General features: G+C 36.4%; 1 protein-coding gene across 2 annotated transcripts in view; it reads right to left on the bottom strand.

The window, feature by feature from the left end:
- Positions 1–1,689: 1,689 nt before the first annotated feature.
- The window catches only part of RNMT (RNA guanine-7 methyltransferase), an 18,199-nt gene continuing 301 nt past the window's right edge, over positions 1,690–19,587 (bottom strand). Inside the window, exons 1-11 of one of the 2 annotated variants that reach the window (XM_085322502.1) lie at positions 19,234–19,570; positions 18,292–18,569; positions 15,824–15,956; positions 14,185–14,307; positions 12,954–13,069; positions 10,885–11,066; positions 10,106–10,270; positions 8,840–8,957; positions 7,385–7,486; positions 4,494–4,527; positions 1,690–2,536 (exon numbers count right to left, since the gene is read on the bottom strand). In XM_085322502.1, the coding sequence (XP_085178628.1) occupies positions 2,499–2,536; positions 4,494–4,527; positions 7,385–7,486; positions 8,840–8,957; positions 10,106–10,270; positions 10,885–11,066; positions 12,954–13,069; positions 14,185–14,307; positions 15,824–15,956; positions 18,292–18,525 (1,245 nt within the window). In that variant the 5' untranslated portion in view covers positions 18,526–18,569; positions 19,234–19,570 and the 3' untranslated portion in view covers positions 1,690–2,498. Of the gene's footprint in view, positions 2,537–4,493; positions 4,528–7,384; positions 7,487–8,839; positions 8,958–10,105; positions 10,271–10,884; positions 11,067–12,953; positions 13,070–14,184; positions 14,308–15,823; positions 15,957–18,291; positions 18,570–19,233; positions 19,571–19,587 lie in introns of those variants that run through there. The other variant, XM_085322501.1, reaches the window with a different exon arrangement.

A 19,587-nucleotide genomic window follows, 5' to 3' on the forward strand; every position in this document is an offset into this window, starting at 1 on the left:
CAAGAGGTAGATAATGCATCCACTTTTGCAATCCACTGATTGCCAAAGTAATAAGGATTTGGGGGGAGAAGGGGGAGGGATAGCTTGCCTAGTATTGATATACAGATACATTATTCTCTTGAATATATCAAGCAATCAGTTAAAACAGGATTTTATATAATCCTTTTATAGAGAATTGAGTTTTTTCCTGAGACAGAGACCCTATTTAAAGCTGTAAGTGCAAACAATTTTTCAGCTACACTGGCTCTCCAAATCAACTATATGCTGAACAACTGGGTTCCTAACTGTCTCTGTCCACCATCACAGGAGTTAAAAGAAAAAGGTTATAGATCTGTAGCTCCTGTTCGCAACACTTAAGTCGTGGCAGCTACRTGACAATTAGTAAACTGAACTGAAGTTGCCCTTTCTAGTTTTATGTAAAGTGAATTTGAACCACTTCTTAAAAGTTGCAGCAAACTTCAGGCACTGCTTCTCCTTTCTCATTTCTAGTGGTTGCATCAACTCATTCTATTGCCAAAATCAGCCAACGGAGAGGACCTTGGCACTCTCCTCTTACTTTGCACATCAGCAATCCTTAAGGCCATGATTTATTGCATTCCTTTGTTTTGTTGAGGAGCCATTCGATTCTATTCGAAAGACAGGTACTAYTATATCAAGAATTGCTGAAATTTGCCCTAAAACAGGAAAGACACTTCACTATTTCCCTCTTCCTGCTTCTATTATTATGATTTCTTCCAAAAATAGTACAATAGATTATCAAATAAAATTTAATATAAGAAATCTAACAGATCTAGTTTTGATGCACACATGAAATTCAACGAAACATTTCTGCACTTTTAAAGATTTGGCATTTTTCAGCTAATTTTATAAGTACTATTTCTAGCAGCCCATAAAGTGTCTTGTTTATTCAATTTTAGTAGCAGTACTGACTGTGATTGCACTGCCCTGGTGAAGTTTACAGATAACCTTCTATAGAATTAAAAAAAAAACATAACTGTGATGGAAAAAATATGATCTGATTAGACAAGGAAGCTTGTTCAACTACAAACTCAAATAATTTGAATGCTTAATTCTAATGGAAATGTAAGTTCTTTCCTAGGTTTATTAGTTTTGCAAAATACATACCTTCAATGTTTTAGCATATACTAGGCAACAGCAGCAAAAAGCTACTTTTAGGAAATTAGGTGAGGGGAGAATTAAAGAAAGTATTCATGCTCAGCCACTACTGGGCTGCTACAGGCACGCTGAAAGCAGAATATCACATTGGAAATCCATGTGCCAGCTCTTAGAGACTTCAGCAGTAGGAGTGTAGTTAGTTACAATTTTACTTACTGATATGACTAGATTATGTTTCCAGAACAAATTTTGTTGGCTCTGACTTGGGGATTGTTATCCACATGTAGAGAGTTGTGTGCATGCACGTGCATGCACAACCATCCCTCCCAGAAGGAATTACCAGTATCCTGAAGTGTTACACAGGTTGCCCTTCTAGATCATGATCCATTACTCAAGTGCATTCCTAATGCCTTAAGGACTGCATTGAGGACCCCACCACCACCACCAGCTCATCCTCCTGAGAAGCCCATGAAACTTTGTGAAAAAGTGAGAAACATGTCTATATCRGAATAAAGATCCATCTAGAAAGTTTCTGTGGTAAACTATGAACAATGGAAACATTAAAACTACAAAGAGAGTCAGGAGAGTCTTTAATGTAATAGAAAATGCTCAGTAATCTAGGTTCAGCAGTTGTTACTGATTACTATACAGTCAGAAGAATGACTTGGAGATTTAAATCTTTAGAAATTTAGTTCTTTCCGAGACATTTTGTACAAAATGAGCCAATTTAATCTTGAAAACACCACAAAGTGACACTACATACCAGCAAGCACAAAAAACAAGAACAGCATGGAACTTTGCCATGTAAACTACACCTTGAATACTACTAAGGTAAATTTACACTGCAGGCCAGAGCACAGCATAGAGGTACTCAAATTGACTCAGGTATTATTTGCCACTTAGCCCTGCATGCAATGTAGACATACCCCACGTGTCTGAACATATCTCATTATGAATTAATTGAGCTTTGCAGCACAATACTTAGGCCCTCATTCTGCATCACCAAAAATCAACAGTCATTTTCCATCAACTTTAGGAAGTGCAGGGTCAGGCCTGTAGTCACAAACGTACTAACAAAACATTTGTTTGGAACATAAAGCTGTGTTAAATTCAAATATGAGTTTTGAGGTCATGCAGACTACTTACAAATGTTTAAAAAGACTGGTTCTGAATCTTTCTTATATATACACACACAAGTCCATCTGTCACAGACAGGCAAATGTAATTCAGAATCATGAGCTTGCTCTCTTTTTTGGTAGTGCACTGCACACTTCTGATAATTAAAAAATAAAAATAAAAAAATAGTTGCCACAATGGATTTTAGACCATTCCAACTTGCACATGGATATGATCTCTTCTTGCTGCATCCAGTATATGAAGTTTCACAGTTGCTTCTCGAAGGCAAACACCAAGTAAATACCTAAGAAAGAAAACGGAGTTTTTAAACTTTGTTTCCTCTGCCACTCATGTCAGTTTTCAAAATGAAAACAGGCTGCCATTTTAATCAAATAATTTATTAACAGATTACTAAAATAATAAAAATCACTATGGTTTTCTAATCAGTAATTCTAGCGTTCAAACTCAAAAGAGAATTCTAAAACGACTCGAGTGTATTTGTAATTCAGTTTGCAGGCCTATTTTCAAGATGGAGCTAGCCATGCATAAAAGCAAAATACTTTAAATACTGTTAATATGGTTAATATAACACTAACTTTAGTTAATGACACTACTGAAATGTGAATGCAACTCACAAACAGCATGCAATCATAACTATTCCATTCTATACATAATTAACATTCACTGGTGCATGAAAGGTCATTCATAATTTTAAGCTGAAGACTCCTTTATAAACACATTAAAAAAAAATAGGTTTGGAATGATCGGCTTCGTTTTTAATTAAAAAGTGAACAAACTCATGGTGAATTTTGTTCTCTTGAAGTAGCAGGAACAAAGAAGAAACATTTATAAACACTAGATGGCATTTTTTCAAGTCCAAAACATTTATCAATCTAGAAACAGATATTCAAAGACTACTCCAGCACCCTGGGGAGATACCTAGCATATAAACAGTGCCTGCCATGTCAGAGGCTCTTACGTTTCATATCAGAGAAGTTTAATCGGTTGTTAAGAGACCATGAGGTCAGTTTGACAGGCTTCCAGATGAACTCAATTTTTGTTTTAATGGATAAGGTGCCATGGCTACACGGAAAACCGATCTAGACAAGCCTGATGTACATTCTTCAGCAGCACAGCAAAGTGAGGTTCCACTTAATGGGCCAACTGGGTCCATCTCCTAACCATCAGAAGCACCATATTCCAGATCTCTCTAGAAAGACACTACTTTTGAAATACAGTAATCATTTATCTTTTAAATGCATAAAAACCCCCTTCCAACTAGACTCATGATTTAAATAACACTTTTATATTCCTGGATTAATGTCTACCTTTATGATTCATACCTTTTTAAAAAYCATCTAATAATTTTCTATACCAAGAAAAAAAAACACTTAACATTCTCTTTCATGAATCAAACAGCATTTTTGTTTCCTTGTTTAAAATTGACAGCACAACTGGCATAGCTATCTGTAAAAATACAAATTCTGGTTGGCTGCAGTTACACAGAAGTTAGTAACCATCTTTTGGGGAGAAAATTTTTACTCTCAGTCTTCTCAACCCTTTATGTTTTACTAAATTTACAGTTGAAAAACCCAATGTCCAAAGTTTCCCATAACACATCTGCTCACAGCATTCGAAATGTATTTAAAAATATCAAGTCCTTTTCAGTGTCTGAGGCACTGACTTTTAACATAAAAACAAAAATTAAAAAAAAACAAGCCACTAAATACCTTTTCACTACCTATGTTTTAACTGCTTCTTCCTGAAGTGTATTGATCACTAAAGGCAACAAGTAGAAGCTTCATTTCCTGTCTCTCCAATACAGATTTATCGTTTTTTGAAGAACATATATCCCAAGTAAAGTTTGCTTTCTAGTTGAGTGATAATGGTATAATACCCAAGTTTACCAAACAAAAGCAAAGAAGTACTACATTAAACCCTTTAATTCTGCCAAAATAATCCTTTAATTGTGGCATCCCCTTCTCCTACATTCTAAACAATGCTTCCCCAAACTACATTTATACTCAAAGTTTGCATGCTAGAACCTACTTAAGTATAGCAAAGTTTCAATCTCTTTTACTTTTCCTCAGTTTCTTGAAACGTGCACACTAACTAATCCATACTTGGGCACCTGAATAATACAAAATATCTCATTTTATTCAGAATTTGCAGCCTACGTATTCTTTAGAATTAAAAGCCTATGTATTTTAGTTTTCATCCCAGTCATTCAGTCAACACTGAGTTTTCAAAACAGTACTTACTTGTTGCTTCCCATTCAGATTTACTCAAAGTTCCCTAGAAAAGGACACAACAGGCAGTTTAAACAAGAAAATGAGGGAAAAAAAAAACACAGATTTAACTCAGGAATAATCAATGTTTCACACACCAATTTCTAACCACTCATACTAGCTGCCTATTTAGGAACTAGATTAGCATTACTGTAGACCATATACACTTGCAACTCCAATATCTAGGATGATAGGGCATTGGGATACTCCAGATTATGGAAAATACCTGAATTACGTAGGTATAGCAAAATGAGCCAATAGTCTTGTGAAACTGCACCTTGAAGACACTTTAGGTCCATTACAGCATTATCAGTCTGACTCCTCCTGACTCAAGCCACTCTCTAGCCCCTCTTCCCCAACAGTCATGAAGAGGTCAGGAAGAGACCATACATACGCCACAGGACTACCCACCTTCCCCAGGAGTACTGCCCACCTTGACCTAACATCTCCCTGCAGCCTACAAAAGCTCTGTTTGTAGGATACCATCTTCCAACCAAGCTTAGAAATTGTGAACAACAATCTGCCTTGCAGCCCTAAGAAACTTACTCCTAAGCCCGGCCTTTCAGACACAAGCAGGGCAGCAGGGGAAGCACTCAAGATAAAAAAAGCTACTGCCATTTACCCTATTAATTGAGAAACATGAGGTGATAAACAACAAGCTGATTTTCTGCTCTGGTCACTTCACTCTGCTCTCCTGAGCCTTTGCTGAGGGCATGATTTAGCCCATAAACTATCCACTGGTTAATCCTGGCCAAATAATTTCTTTTAAAAAGTTAGCAAAAAAAAAAAAAGAAAAGAAAGAGGCTTGTTCAAGCAGATTTTTTCTCTGCCAGGGGACATACTACTGCCTTACACTTCTTCCTAGGCAACACCTACTCGCCAACTGTTGAAGAAAAACACTCAGGCAAAAGAAGTCTTTGGTCCAACTCAGCCATTCTCATGTTCTTAAGCATATTTCTTAAAAGTAGCAATTTGCTTTTTAGAACTACTAGATTTCAAATACAGACAGCGGATTTCTTTTCTCTCTTGATGTAGGATTTTTATATTTACAGTAGAAGGCATGTATCTTCAGGAATTCAAAACATGAATAGTAAATAATCAATGGTTAAAGAAATAAATCTATTGCTCCAAATTGAATTCTTTCTTGTCAGAGAATCTTAACACATAAAGACCTAAAGTTCAGACAAAGAGCCAACATTGCTTATCAAGAACTATGCAGCATGAACAGGCTGAACCAAGCCTCTTCAAGGTTTCCATCTGGCAAACACACAACAATATGCTACCTTACATACCTAGTTTGGCTACAGATGAAGAGGTAACAGACAAATAAACAGGAGCAGCTCCTGGGGGGGGGTAGCAGACACTGCCTTCTGCTCTCTTCCCAGAACAGCAGTTGTGCAGGCTCCTGTCCATTCTGCCCTTAACCAATTCTGAGATCAATACAGGAAAGTGAAAGGCTGGGAAGGGCTCAGCTGCCAGAGCTAGACCACTACAGCTGTATAAGAAAGCTGATATTCACAAAGGATTTGTGCACACATGAGATCTTCTGGGTTTGAGGGGTTTGGGGTCCCCTTGCCCAAGGAAGGGCACAAAGTGCTAGCATGCTCATTTAAAAGCAAAAATGGATTTCACTCATTTTTGTATTGAATCATAACTTGCAAAGCATGCAAAAGCCCATAAAAATCTGTAAACAACTAGCCTTATTTCAAAACTTGGACTGTAAACAACCAGTACAAAATAGGCTGAAACATTTAACTCCTATTTTTTGTTTCAGTCTCTGGAATGCAGAAGGGTGAGCACATCACTTATTAAAAAAAAATATATATATAAACCAATCTTTAAATTTAAAAATCTAAAATAAAAGAATTTATAAACACCAAACCATTGATACATAATAAAACATCAACATGAGCTAATTAGGAATAAATCACATCAATCTAATCTTACTTCTTCTTTTTGACCATGTCATAAAAGGAAGCAATAGACACCCTACCTCACCTTCAACACTTTTACTCTAAATCTTATGAAACTCTCAGAATCTGATACAGTCTTCCCAACTAGACCATGTAAGGAAGACAGGGAGCTGGCTGAAAAGTCATAATGAAAGAGCAGTTTGTTCATTGCCTAACTGTGAGGATGTTAAAAATAAGATCCAACTGTTAAAACTGGGTCCAATGGACTCCAAGATTGCCATGTATTGCTACATACAACAGAAGAAAGAAAAATACTTTCTCCTCTTGAAGGCAAGACTAGAATTAGAAAAAAAGGATTTTATTATATCAGACAAATGATCTAAAACCCACTCTGACCTCCATTAAAGACAGAAGTAAAAGAATTATGATACTATGATACTATGAACTATAGTCATAAACCAAGTGTAGACATTCAGAAAGAGAAACAGTTGGCTAAACATGAGAAATGAAAAAAAAAATCCAGATTTCAAATGCATACATTATGAAGAAAAATTTCAACTGACCTCTACTTCACAGGATTAAAAGAAGGGAAAAAAAAGAAAGAAAAAAAGAAAAGAAAAAGCTTTAAATATATAGTGTCAAGATTCAGAAACCAAAGAAAGTATTTCAAATTAAGGACTGTTAGAGCAGTTGCGAAGGAAAACGGTAAAACATCCTTTTGTATTGTTACAAGTCTCTTAACAGCTAAGAATTTAGTGAATGTGATTCTTTGAGAAAGGGGAACATATCAGGCGAACTCTTTAGCCTTTCAGTTGTGTAATTTTTCACATACCACAGAGATAATGACACCAATTTTCTTTTGCAGTTGAAGTAAGAAGATACCAAACGTCTGCAGGATTAGGACCTAAATTTTAAACACACTTTATTCGAGTGAAGTAAGAAGGAACTTACCAATGGTAATTTTGCCTTGCCATCTTTGATAAACTCTTTTGCATGCTCATAATCATCAGGTTTATCAGAAACAAGCTTAGAGTCACCAAAGGTAGAATACGGCTGAAGAATAATAGGGAGGGGAAAAAAAGAAAAGAAGAAAAAAAAGCAGGTACTGATTAGGTAGTAAGATACACGGACCACACCAATCAAAGGTCTATCACAACATGGCACAAAATGGAGGTCAGAACTTACATAGATGGACGTTAAATTTAGATGCTTCCTTTAAAAAAAAAGTATGACTGGATACGACATTACCTACTTCCCAGAAAAAGTGATACTCTGGATTTATCAATTAAGTTCTAATCATGCCTCTGAAATAGGATAGATGGAATAAGCTAGAAAAATTCTTCTGCATGTAGAGCTCATCATGAATATTATCTTCATGTAACCTTCCAGAACAGCAACTGAACAAAATGACATCTCTTAAGCAGAAGTGCAGAGAACTGAGCTTTGGACAACTGCAAGATTTCAAATGGAATGTTTAATATGGCTGAATAAAACACTGGAGCTATAATCAAAAGTATACATCTGGTTATTTTCAAGACTATATACAAGAYTTGTTAACACAAAATAGTCTCTACTTACCAATGCAGTGCTTGATAGTAAGTGGCCACTAACTTAAGACAATTCTCTGACAGGTAAAAGGCTGTGTCACTGTGCTACTGGCAATATGGGCCTATTGCTCTATAGGGCAGTATGAGCCCCTATAGAGCACTGTCCCTTTCAGAGTCAAAAAGGGCAATAAAGTCCACCTACAGCCCACATGACATTTAATATGCCAACAGATATTCAACTGAATATTTATGCTGAAAACTCCAACTGTTTGAAGGAGGAGGGAAGCAAAGAGAAGCACAAGAAAAAAAAAAGTCTCAGAAACGTTGTTGGAAAGCGTCTCTAAATCTGTTGAAGTCATCCAGTGTAAGAACTTGAAGCACTAGGCAAAAATATAAGTTCAGTTGCAATTAAGTGCCATTTTCTTACATGAATACAGCTTATTCTTTTATTCTACTAAGTTTGGTTTTCCAATCAATATTTCTTGCACAAAGATCTGGTTTTCAGTCTCCATCTGATGAGAAAGATTGGATTTCAGCTATCACTATATCAGATGGATCACTATAATACTCAGACACGATTCTTGGGTTTGCATATTAAAAAAAAAACAGAAGCAGACATGCCTGGCCAAATAAATGCAAAAAATGTGTTCTTCTGCCTACTATTCTAATAAAAAATTTCCCTCAAAACTGAGATTTTACCAACAAAATTGAACTGTGCTTTTTAGCCACAGGAATTTAGCTCTTCTACTGGTAATCTTTAATTAACTGCAGAATGTTCACAAGAATTTCAATTTGTTGCACAAATAATCAGCAAGATGTAAATGACTATTTAAATGAAATAAACTAATGCTGTATTTACCTCCAGGGCTTGCATTCTCCTTAGCAGCATTTTATGTTCCTCATTCTTGATCTTTTCTTCATAAAATTCACGAAATGTCATTTTGTAGACTAATTTCATACCATGCTTCTTCGCCATTCTGACAAAATAATATGCTTAATTAGGGAACTCACAAAATTACTACCACTATATTTACAAAGGACCARTTTTAAGTCACAGTGACATCTTATGGTATTCACTAGAATTACACTCTCTCTAAATTTGTTTAGATGGAAAGAGCCTGCACTAGTACCACAAATTGTGCCTTTCAGAGTTAACAAAAATCTTCAAAGAATTCAATACAAACATTTCAGTAGAAAAATGTCTCTTCTCCCAACACACAAAAGCTCGTAAGTTCCATCTGACTTTCCATATAAACAAAGTTATTGCCCCTGCAGTATCATTATTGTGCCACGTCAGCTACTACAGRAATGTTAAGAGATCAATCTTCTACTAGATTTAGTGCCTTACATCTAAATTACATGTAAAGGTACAGTGGTCAAACAACACTGAAGTTACAGGTCTCAGCAACAGATGCTGATATTTTTCATAGTGATCTAAAATAAAGTGGGTGAAAAGATACAGGTTTGAAGAGAAAGCTCACTGTTGGTGTTACATCCACACTGAGCTTGAACAGTGCAGGGAGGAACACAGCACGGAAACATTAACTATACCTCAGAAGGAGGTAGGCCGGGAAGCCAAATCTGAGTTCACGTAGAGGTAATAGAAAAATGCATGCTCACAGCTGAGGTAAATGCAGAAGAAGGAAAATCAAAGTTGTAGGAAAAATCCTCCCTAAATATCCAAAAAAGCTTAGCGCAGACAAGAAAGAGGCACCGCTGCTGACAAGGATACAAAAGAGGACTTTCTAACAGACTAAGGAGAGGTAGAATGAAACCAAAAACAGTTAAGATTAAAGGAAGAGAAGGATGACTGTGTTAAAGGCTGGCTGTGTATCAAGCACAACAGGTACTGAAATTCCTGTGTGAAAGTTAGTGTAAGTCTTCATAGCTTCTGACCAGAGCACCTTCAATTTGAGTGTAATGGTCAGAAGCCAGATTATACAAACTGTTGGATAGAAACACGAGGAACTTCTCCAATTACAGCARCAACAAAAAAATGAAAATACACTAAGAAATCCAAAATGTTTTTATTTTCTGATAGTATTGTGCAATGGTACACAAGCTAAACAACTGCTATTCACATTTCACTGTTTTCACTATATAATGAATTAAAATTTTAACTTACTCTTCCAGTAACGGAAAATAAACCAAGAACTCAGGAACATCAACCACTTCTTCTAAGTGGAAGTCATACTTGCAGCCAAACAAGGGATATTCTCCCTTCTTCTCAAATTTTACACTGTAAACATCATTCCCAAATGAATTCGTTTCTGAAGCTTCAAGTCTTTTTCTATAAAATGAAATATAAACAAACAATGACTGACTGACCAGATTTTAAATCGTACAGACAGAGAAATAATCCATAAGAGATCGGAAAGTATTTTTCACAGTGCTACACAGGACAGAGTTCAGTGATCTTTGTACTTTCCCAGCCCTCTTACTAAATAAGACATTAAAATAGTTAAATCAAGCAAGGAAGTACACTAGGTTTTAACAGTTCATCATTCCTACACAATGTACCAAGGATTAAATAGGTCTACAAATTAAACTTCAGCTCAAGCAGTTTACAGGTAAGAGGCAGGCTTTCTTGGAATTACCACAGCAAAACCCTAACAATTATTCTCCAGTTTGTGCCTGTTTTGTCATTATTTAAAATCAATACAAGTCTACATATGAGGAACTAGACTCATCCTAGAAGAGCCTTGGGTGCAAAAGACAAGGGTTAGCACAACTTCACCTATTTGATCCATGTTTATGAATGAGATTTCCTGACTAGAAGCCAAAATCATTGCAAAAAAAATTGGGGTTATTTTGCACAAACGTATCAGAACACTGTAAGAATGACTATCACTTAATAATGCTTCACACASTTTTGAAAGGCTAATATAAAATGAAAGTACTTACACAAGCTCAAAGCTATTTGGAGTCGTGCCAATAAAATACCCCCCAGGAGAGAGGTTCTCACAAGCATTTTTAAGCATCATGTCAGCCTGCTCATATGTCTCAAATGAATAATGGTAAACAAACTGACAGCTGCAAATGTCGAAGCACATATGTGGATCATTATATTTGGAAGACAGGAGATCCTGAAAAGGATTTTAAAAAAATAAATAAATAAGTGCCAGAAGCTAAAGAAGTAGTATGATTCACTTCATTCTTCCAACAAACACACTACTCCCATAATTCTTTGAAGTTTTTCCTTTCTCACCCCCTACCTTCACACCTTCAACAAGGATGCAATCAGAGATGAGACTAAGCAGCCTAGGGCTATACAGAAAACCACATAGAACATTTGGGAACAACAATACCCATACACATTTCAAACTTATCATTAACTCAACATTTTTTTTAAAGCAGTCCCGTATCTTCATCTCTACACCCAAAAGGTCAAAAACAAAAACTAACGGCTACCTAACAGTCTCCAAAGATATTCTGCTGTTGAGGGTTTACAACCAGCAACAATTTAGCTGGAAGCAAATACCACAATAAAGTGAAATTTCTGTCTAGCAAGAATTTGTAATCAGAAGTGACATTTTTCTTGCTCAGAAAATACCCATAAAACATACAACTAGGGGAGAAGTGAACGTTTTAAATATAGCAGCTTGCCTGGCCTCCAAGTCATTTTTATTCTCATATACACATGCATACACGGGTACTCCCTTTCTTAATCCAAGTAACTAGTAACAGTGGAGAATGAGGTCTTGGGATTTATTAAGTTAAAGCTTGCCATGATGCTTTGACCTTGTATCCCAGCAGTAGTCCAACCTTTTTGATCACACTTCCTTTTATACAATGCTTTGCAGGCACGATAAACAACACAGGAGTTCACAAACTTTCCCCAAAGCCCCTGATATGCATTCTGTACTTATGTTTCATACCTAACTGTCCTACCTACATTTTTCTTCTCTCTCAGACTTCCTATCCATCTGATGACTCCCAGCCCTTACCATTCACATCACGTTCACCACTCCTCCACTTTTTTATAAAGAGAGATACAGGAAACTGGTGTATAGAAGGGAGAAATTATGCAAGCTGCAAGAGGGAAATTCTGCACTGTGTCTACATAAAATAGAGGATAGAGATACCAAGTCAGGGAGATGAACCTCTGTGTGTACAGACAGACAGAACAGAGCACATAATAGACAATACACTTGAATACAATACTGAGCTGTAAGAGCAAAGTTAAACTATCTCTTTTTTCCTTGTCCAAGGCTTTCTCCTCTTTCCCTGACCACAATTTTGAGTCAAGAAACAGATCATATGGAAGCCTGCAACAGGCTGGATTCCTTAGAAGGGGAGGTAACCAAGAATTCAAGCCACAAACTCCTTCCGTCAGGCTGGGAAGATAGTGCCATCAACACACTGGAACCAGCCAGCCTCTTCCTCTCAGCCTGTGAGCAGGGCACACTCAGACTTCATTTCCAGGAAGCAAATGCAGTGCCAGGCAGAAGACAGTTTCCTAAGCCTCAGCAATGTATTCCATACCTGGTTCATACAGTCTAAGAAAGCTACTCTACTATGTAAGTATTAAAGATATGTATTACAGGAGTAAAAATGCTACTAGAAAAATTACTGGGATAAGCAAAATGTACAAGTCAAATCACAAGGTGTCCTTCATTCACTCCAGCATAAAGACACATTGACCAGTTATCAACATCTCATGGTTTATGTCAGAGACTTAAAAATAAGCATTACTTCCCTTCTCCTTGTCAGGTGAAAGAAATTGAAAGCATCAGATTTGTTAACTGAAGTAGACATTCAAGCTGCAAAATTGTTACACAGGAAAACAATAACCAAATACATTTAATTCCGCTTTATGGAACTGTAAAAAACTGTAAACCACGTTAGTGCAATAATCTGATCTTAAAACTATACAGCACACCCAAAACATCGCAGCACTATCATCACTTCCTATACTTACTTAAAGTAAGAGCACCAAACCTCCAACGTATTATAAAGCATGATAACTGTACCTTGGTACTATCCGCTTGTATAAATTCTGCATCAAAAATATGTTCATTATAGCGACATCTTGCTTTCATGTCTTCATACCGCTGCCTGCACTGCTGCACAGAAATGTCAGCAATATCTATTAAAAATAAACAAACAAACATGCAAACTCTCCTCAAGCAAGAGAACTGGAAAGATTATTGAACACTGCAGACATGCTAAGGCATGGATAAGTTATCTTCAGTTATGATCAGATGTGAAGTTTTATTTACAACTTGCAGGAAAAGAATTTAATTTGTTTAGGACTGTAACTTTTTACTTAGTTTTCCATCTTTATTTCACACAAAAGTCATAGCTGAAAGATTTTAAAAAGCTCCCATCCTTAAAGGTGCAAAGAAAGCCTCCAAAATCTGAAGTAATAAGAATTAGGTGACTAAGTGCTGTTAGCACTGTCTAATATGAATTAGCTAAAACAGTTCAGTTCCCTGTTCAGTTCAGTTCCTCAAAATGGTACTGAAAGCTCTTCATATTCTTACAAATATAAAAGATGTTGAAATGCAATGATTTGTGATATATGCTGATACATTCATGGAAACTGTTTTTGTTTAAGACTGTTCCTATCTCAGGCATTCATTTCACTGAATATTAACAGTTCAGATAGTTTTAAAACTAATAGTGAGCWATTAATTTATACAGTAACTGTTACTCTCCCAGACCACTCTTACAGTGCTTTTTCACCTAGGGAGAAGACAGTGTCTTCTTCCCAATAGCTACACAATTCATTTAAGCAAAAGATTATTTCATCTGCTTTCAACTCTTCCCCTTTCTGATTCTGAAAATTTTTAGTTGGTGGTAGCATCAAAGACCACTTTTTTTCATAACACAGTAACTTTTTTTTTAATGTTAACTCTTCCATGTGTATTTATAGAATGATAAAAACATTGCAAAAGCTTAGACATGGGAAAATGATATGGCAAAACACAAAGACAATTGCTGGCAATTGTGTTTCTTTACTTATACTTCTATTTATGAGTTGAAATGAATGCTGATTACACAGAAAAAAAACAGTGGTTCTTATATTTATACTGGCAATAAAGTTGATGTTTTCAATACAAAGACACCCTTTGCAACAAGAGGTATGACATTGCATTTCTGAGCTTATTAACAAAGGAAGGAATAAAAGACAAGAGATGTGCTTGGTTTTTCCATAAAACACTGGKGTACTTTTCCTGAAAAGTTATTGTTTCTTCTTACCTGTACAGACAAGTTTTTTAATTCTGCCTTTTTTCCATTTAAGTAAGTCTCCACCTTTGCCACATCCTAGATCCAAAACAGTTAAATCATTCTTCTTCTGTCGTACCCGGTCTATAAATTCACCTACAGAAATAAAGACAGAATGCATACGCAGGCCTCTATAATTCAGTTTTATTGTACAGAGATCCTTAAAGGGTCCTGTATAAAGAATCTTAAAGAGTTCAAGAATTTTAAAATACTTCAGAACCTAATTCTCATATAAGCCCTCCTGATATTACAGATCTGAATCTCTCTTTCTACAGACTACTAATGAAAACAACTACAAAGTCCTAAAACTACAAAAAAGATAATGAATATTTTCCATACTTAATGTGCTTTACATGTAGTGTGACTTGAACTCTGAACTGTCCCTGGCATAAAAAGCAAAACTTTACAGTCGCTTAACAATAATGTATGTGTGAGTAAAAGACAGGGCTCCCTTTCACTATCCTTATACTAAAGGCAGGTTTTACCTTAAAGTATGAGAAAGTACTCTGCAGAAGCAAGAACATCAAGGAAATGTGAGCAAAACAACTTATCAGCCGCAACATTTTCTTGCTGTCACAATACAGATGTGCAGAATGTTCTCTACTCAGTCTTTCCTAGGCCTTGCAATAACTAGATATTTCTTGGCTGTCTTTCACATACCAATTTCATTTTTCTCTTCCACCTCCATTCTCTCCAGATACAGCAACATCATTCAGAGCAGAAGTATTATGCAAAACATACCAGCATCCTAGTAACTTTTCTTTGCATTAAGAGACATGAAATATGTTTTGATACAAGCACTATAATGCTACACTATTTAAATTCATTATGACTAAAAGGCTTCAACAGAGGCTTCACAAATGGATTTATGTAAACCTAAATACTGCCTCTATCTGCTCTGATACCACACAACAAAAAGTAGCATGCTAAGGCAAACAGTGCCAACATCCCCTGGCACAGCTCCCTCTTCGTGAGTCTATGGTGCTCTGCCAATAATTCTCTTCTTTGTTTGGAGGTATCTGATGTGTTTGTTTCCTCACTTTAGAATTAGATTCCTGGAACGATAGACAATGTCTTTAATAAAAAGCTATTATATCTTCTTACTCAATAACTATATTCTCTACTTCTTCATCTTTTAAAAACATTGACTATGAGTAACATAGAAAATATGTGTTCAAATTTTCTGCTTAATCTGGACCTGAAGACAAATTGCCTTGGGAAATGCTAAGAAATTATTTCAATGGATTTAAATAACAAGGATAGTTCAATCTGATATATACAAATTCTTCATGATTTAAAGCAAGCTGTCCCTTTCTTGTTTGAAAAGGGCAGAAAGAAGAAAAGTTTCAAATATGAACTTTTTGCAGTTTTCAGGTCAGCTGATTTAATTTGAAACTTTAGGATTTTTGGCACTCCAGCAATAAGACACTAACACAAAGATGCAAAATGAAGCTATATAAAGATTATTTTATTCCACCTGAAGATCCTACTGTATTAACACACACAAAGTATGTATCAAAGTCAGCATCAGAAAGCAGAACATAGTTATATTTTTGTACTAATATTAGCTACATTTTGTTATATTCTAATGCAAGGAGTTAAGGAACCTTACCAATGAGGACACTCTTTGTCCAGTTATTAAAATTTCGGAGGTAGAATATGCGACTCTGGCTGCGTTTTTCTAATCCAACTTCTTGAAGTTCATTATAATGCGCAGCTACAGCTTGTCCATGGCCTATCTCACACTGTAGTAATGAGGAAGAGAAGAGATTGAAAAAAAAAAACAAAACAAAAAAACACTGTTTCACTTAATCAAAAGACATATGTTCACTTTACATATTTAAGAAAGTAAACAAATAATGAAATGGAGATTACCAGCTTTATTTGCATACAGACATCTCCCATATGTGCCCTGGTACTGACCTCAGTAGTTCAATTACAGCAGAGACAACTCCCTTAGAAATTTAATTTCATTTTCCATTGGTTCAAGTAATTTCTGAAGGATTATGCCCAGCATCATTCATTCACAGAAATTTAAGTTCCAGGTCTTCAAAAATACTCCCATCACTCAAATAATTAGTTTTGTTTTCCCCCAAAAACAGGTATTCAAGAAGAGGATGTATCTTCTCTAGGAATTCTTTCAGATTTAAGCTTTCTCAAAAATCCTGTATCTGAAATTCAGTATCTACACCTAACAGAAGTGAACACACAGCCAATTTATCCAAAATGCCAACCTGTTGATTTTGCTTATTCAAAGCCATTAAATGAGGGATCACAATGCTAAAGCTCTGAACAGACCACTTGTAACTCCAGAGTCTAACTATCTTACTTTCTCTCCTTTACCAGCATAAGCAATAGCTTGATGACAGTACTCCCTTTAATTCTTAACAGCTAGCTGTAAAAACGGCTCTATTTTAGCCATTAATGTAATCAGTCCAAGATATTTTTGTCCCATATGATACAGAGAAGTATTCTGTACCTGGGAATCACCCTCTTAAGATTTTCTCCCCTTTTAAATAATTGCGTTCTACGCATAGCATGCAAAAAAATAAGTTACACATAAATTACAAAGTAACACAACACAGAGAACTAACACAAATTGTGCAAGGCGTGATAAACCATCTGAAATAACAGTATAAATAAAAGATTCTCATCAGGAAAAACTCACAAGCACATCCCACAAAGCTCCAGCCACTGTAAGTTCACAAAATAAAACAGTATTCCCAACAGTAATCCACTACAGAAGTCAGCATCCAGACATTTACCATTAAAACAGCAGTTTCCCGAGGGAAAATAAGGTTTGACTGACTTTTATATACTACATTAATTCTTCAGTATTTTTCAGATAACTTTGGTTGCATTCAAAACATACACAGACATACTTACCTAGAATAGTTATGACCCCCATTATCTCTTTACTGTTCTCAAAGCTGAGCCATAGTAAAGAGTATTTTGATTATTTATGATCTTTCAGTGAAAGCACAGACAGTTCCTTGAATGGTCAATGAAGATGATTTAAGCTAGAACACCTGACTTTGACAACAAGTGTGGGAGGCATTCACACAATCCATGAACATACCTCAGCTGTTTCAAATGCAGTTGCAAACAGCCACTAGCAATAACATCTAGACTGCTGGCAGCTGCATCCAAAGCAATCACCTCTCTACATCCCTATGCTACACAAATAACAATTTATTCTAAATAACAAGTCTAAAGCTGATGCCAAAACTGCTCCTTATTAGAAAGATGCAAAGTTTAATAATGCTTCAAMCACAACAAAGAGCACCCTTTGGTTTACCAGATTATGTGGCCATAAAYTAACATCCAGAAAAAATTCTGACAGTGAAGCAAAGCTTGAGATCAAATATATTTTCAAATTATACTTAAATATCCCAAAATCTCAGAATTAGACATTATAATATCAATTTCTACAAGTCCATACATAATACAAAACAGTCTTGCACAAAATATTTCCCTTTTTCACCCTCCCAGTTAGAAAGACAAGTATTTTCAGTTGTTCTCACATACATAGCCTTAAACAAAATGAAATACCAGGGACCTGTAAAGCCTCAGTCTTTTATCTTCTTAAGAAATCATATTAACATTATACCACAAAAGATGCACTTTCTAGAATTTTATAGATTATACCCTATTCAGGAGAATAAGGACAAAATATCTTCCATACACAGACAACTAAACTAACACACAGGATGACTCAAACTACAAGACATACTAATTCAAGATGCATGACTTGGATGAAAACTAGTAAATCCTATGCTACACTATCAGTCTGACACCACATGGGGGTCAGAACGACAATTTTAGAATTAGACCTCATTTCCATCCCCAGCATGTTCTGAGATCAGACTTTTAAATATTCTAATTACTACCTTTTTTTCTCTTTTGTGGAGTCCAGCTTCTGCATCTGTTATTTTGCTTGGAAGCTAGCCACAGAATTAATTTTGACATTTGATAGTTCACAGTGGTTCACATATGCTTAGGGCAAATATTTTCAATCTTTTATTGGGCCAGAGCTTTGAAACAAGAATTTGAACATAGTTCAAAGCAAACGATACTCACTATTTTCCTAGGAGCTTCATCTTCAGCATCTAATTTCCTCTTTTTTGTTCTGTTGTCCTGATTATCACTAACAATTTCTTTTTCATTTTCAGTCGAGTGCCCTGTACCTGAAGTTGAGCTATTGCCTTCCAAATTGATACCTGAATCTTCCTCTAAAGTACGAGACGTTTTCTCTGCTTCTTCAGACAAATTCTTCTCAACTTCCTGCTCCTCTATCTTGGTTAAATCAGCCATTTTTCTGAGACGTTAACCTCTTTGTTGTTGATCAGAACAGAAATCTACAGAGGAAAAAAAAATGTTTTCACTGTTGAATTCAACTTAGTTACTGTAATGATTTTCAATCATACCATTATGAAAAAAAAATAAGATCGGCTTTTTACATAGATGACATATAACACACAGGTTTCAAATTTAGTAAAGACAGCCAAACAAAATACATGGAATTCYAAAGTACTCTCATTAGAATAAGACCAATGAAGATATACCTCTGTTCTTCATGTCTGAATCTCTCACAGCTATCTTTATTTATTCACAAAGCTGCAAAGATTTTTGTCTTTTCATGTTTGCAATCTCCCTCATTTTTTGTCCCTCTAGTAAAACGTAACCTACAAAACACTTTCTGTTTAGAACCAGTCTGCTGAAGGGCATGCAAAAGCTTCACTGTCTTCAGGCTTATGCCTCCCAACTAGGGCTTCAAAAGACCTATTAAGTGGGTCACAAACAGGCCTCAGATAGGCGTTCCTCAGCGCACACCACCTCTAAGTACAATTCATAGAAATATATTTCACTATAATACTGCACCTATTTCTAACGCTCTCCAAAAAACACATCCTTTCTTATCTTTACTCAGTTGTTCCAAGCATTATATCAGTTGCTCTTCTGGCCTAAACTCAGGAAAAAGCAAAACTTTTAAAACCGCCAATAGGAAAACATAGTGCTCACAGTGATATATCAGGCTAGTTCGTAAGAAAAGCTGAAGTGCTCAAAGCGCGAAGGCAAACAACGGGGGGAAACTGCACTCGCGGCCCGTGAAGTCGGATGGGGCAAGGAGAGGCGGGAACGGCAGAGCGCCCCCGCGCCCCGTTAACGGGGTAGGCCGTGGAAGCCTCCAGCGGCGCTAGGCCCGGCGGCTGCACCGAGCGGGCGAGCTGGCTCTGAGGCGCGACGAGCACGAGCCTTCCCCCGGCGGAGCCGCTGGGGGCCGTTAAACGGCCCTCCCCTCGGCAGCAACGGAAGACGCGCGAGCCGCCTCAACGTCACACAAGTAGTTCCGTCGCTCCTGCCGCCCGTTGGCGA

This window comes from Rhea americana, unplaced genomic scaffold, assembly GCF_003343005.1.
Source record: "Rhea americana isolate MKP2758 unplaced genomic scaffold, rheAme1 scaffold_78, whole genome shotgun sequence".
In the NCBI taxonomy this organism is placed as follows: Eukaryota; Metazoa; Chordata; class Aves; order Rheiformes; family Rheidae; genus Rhea; species Rhea americana.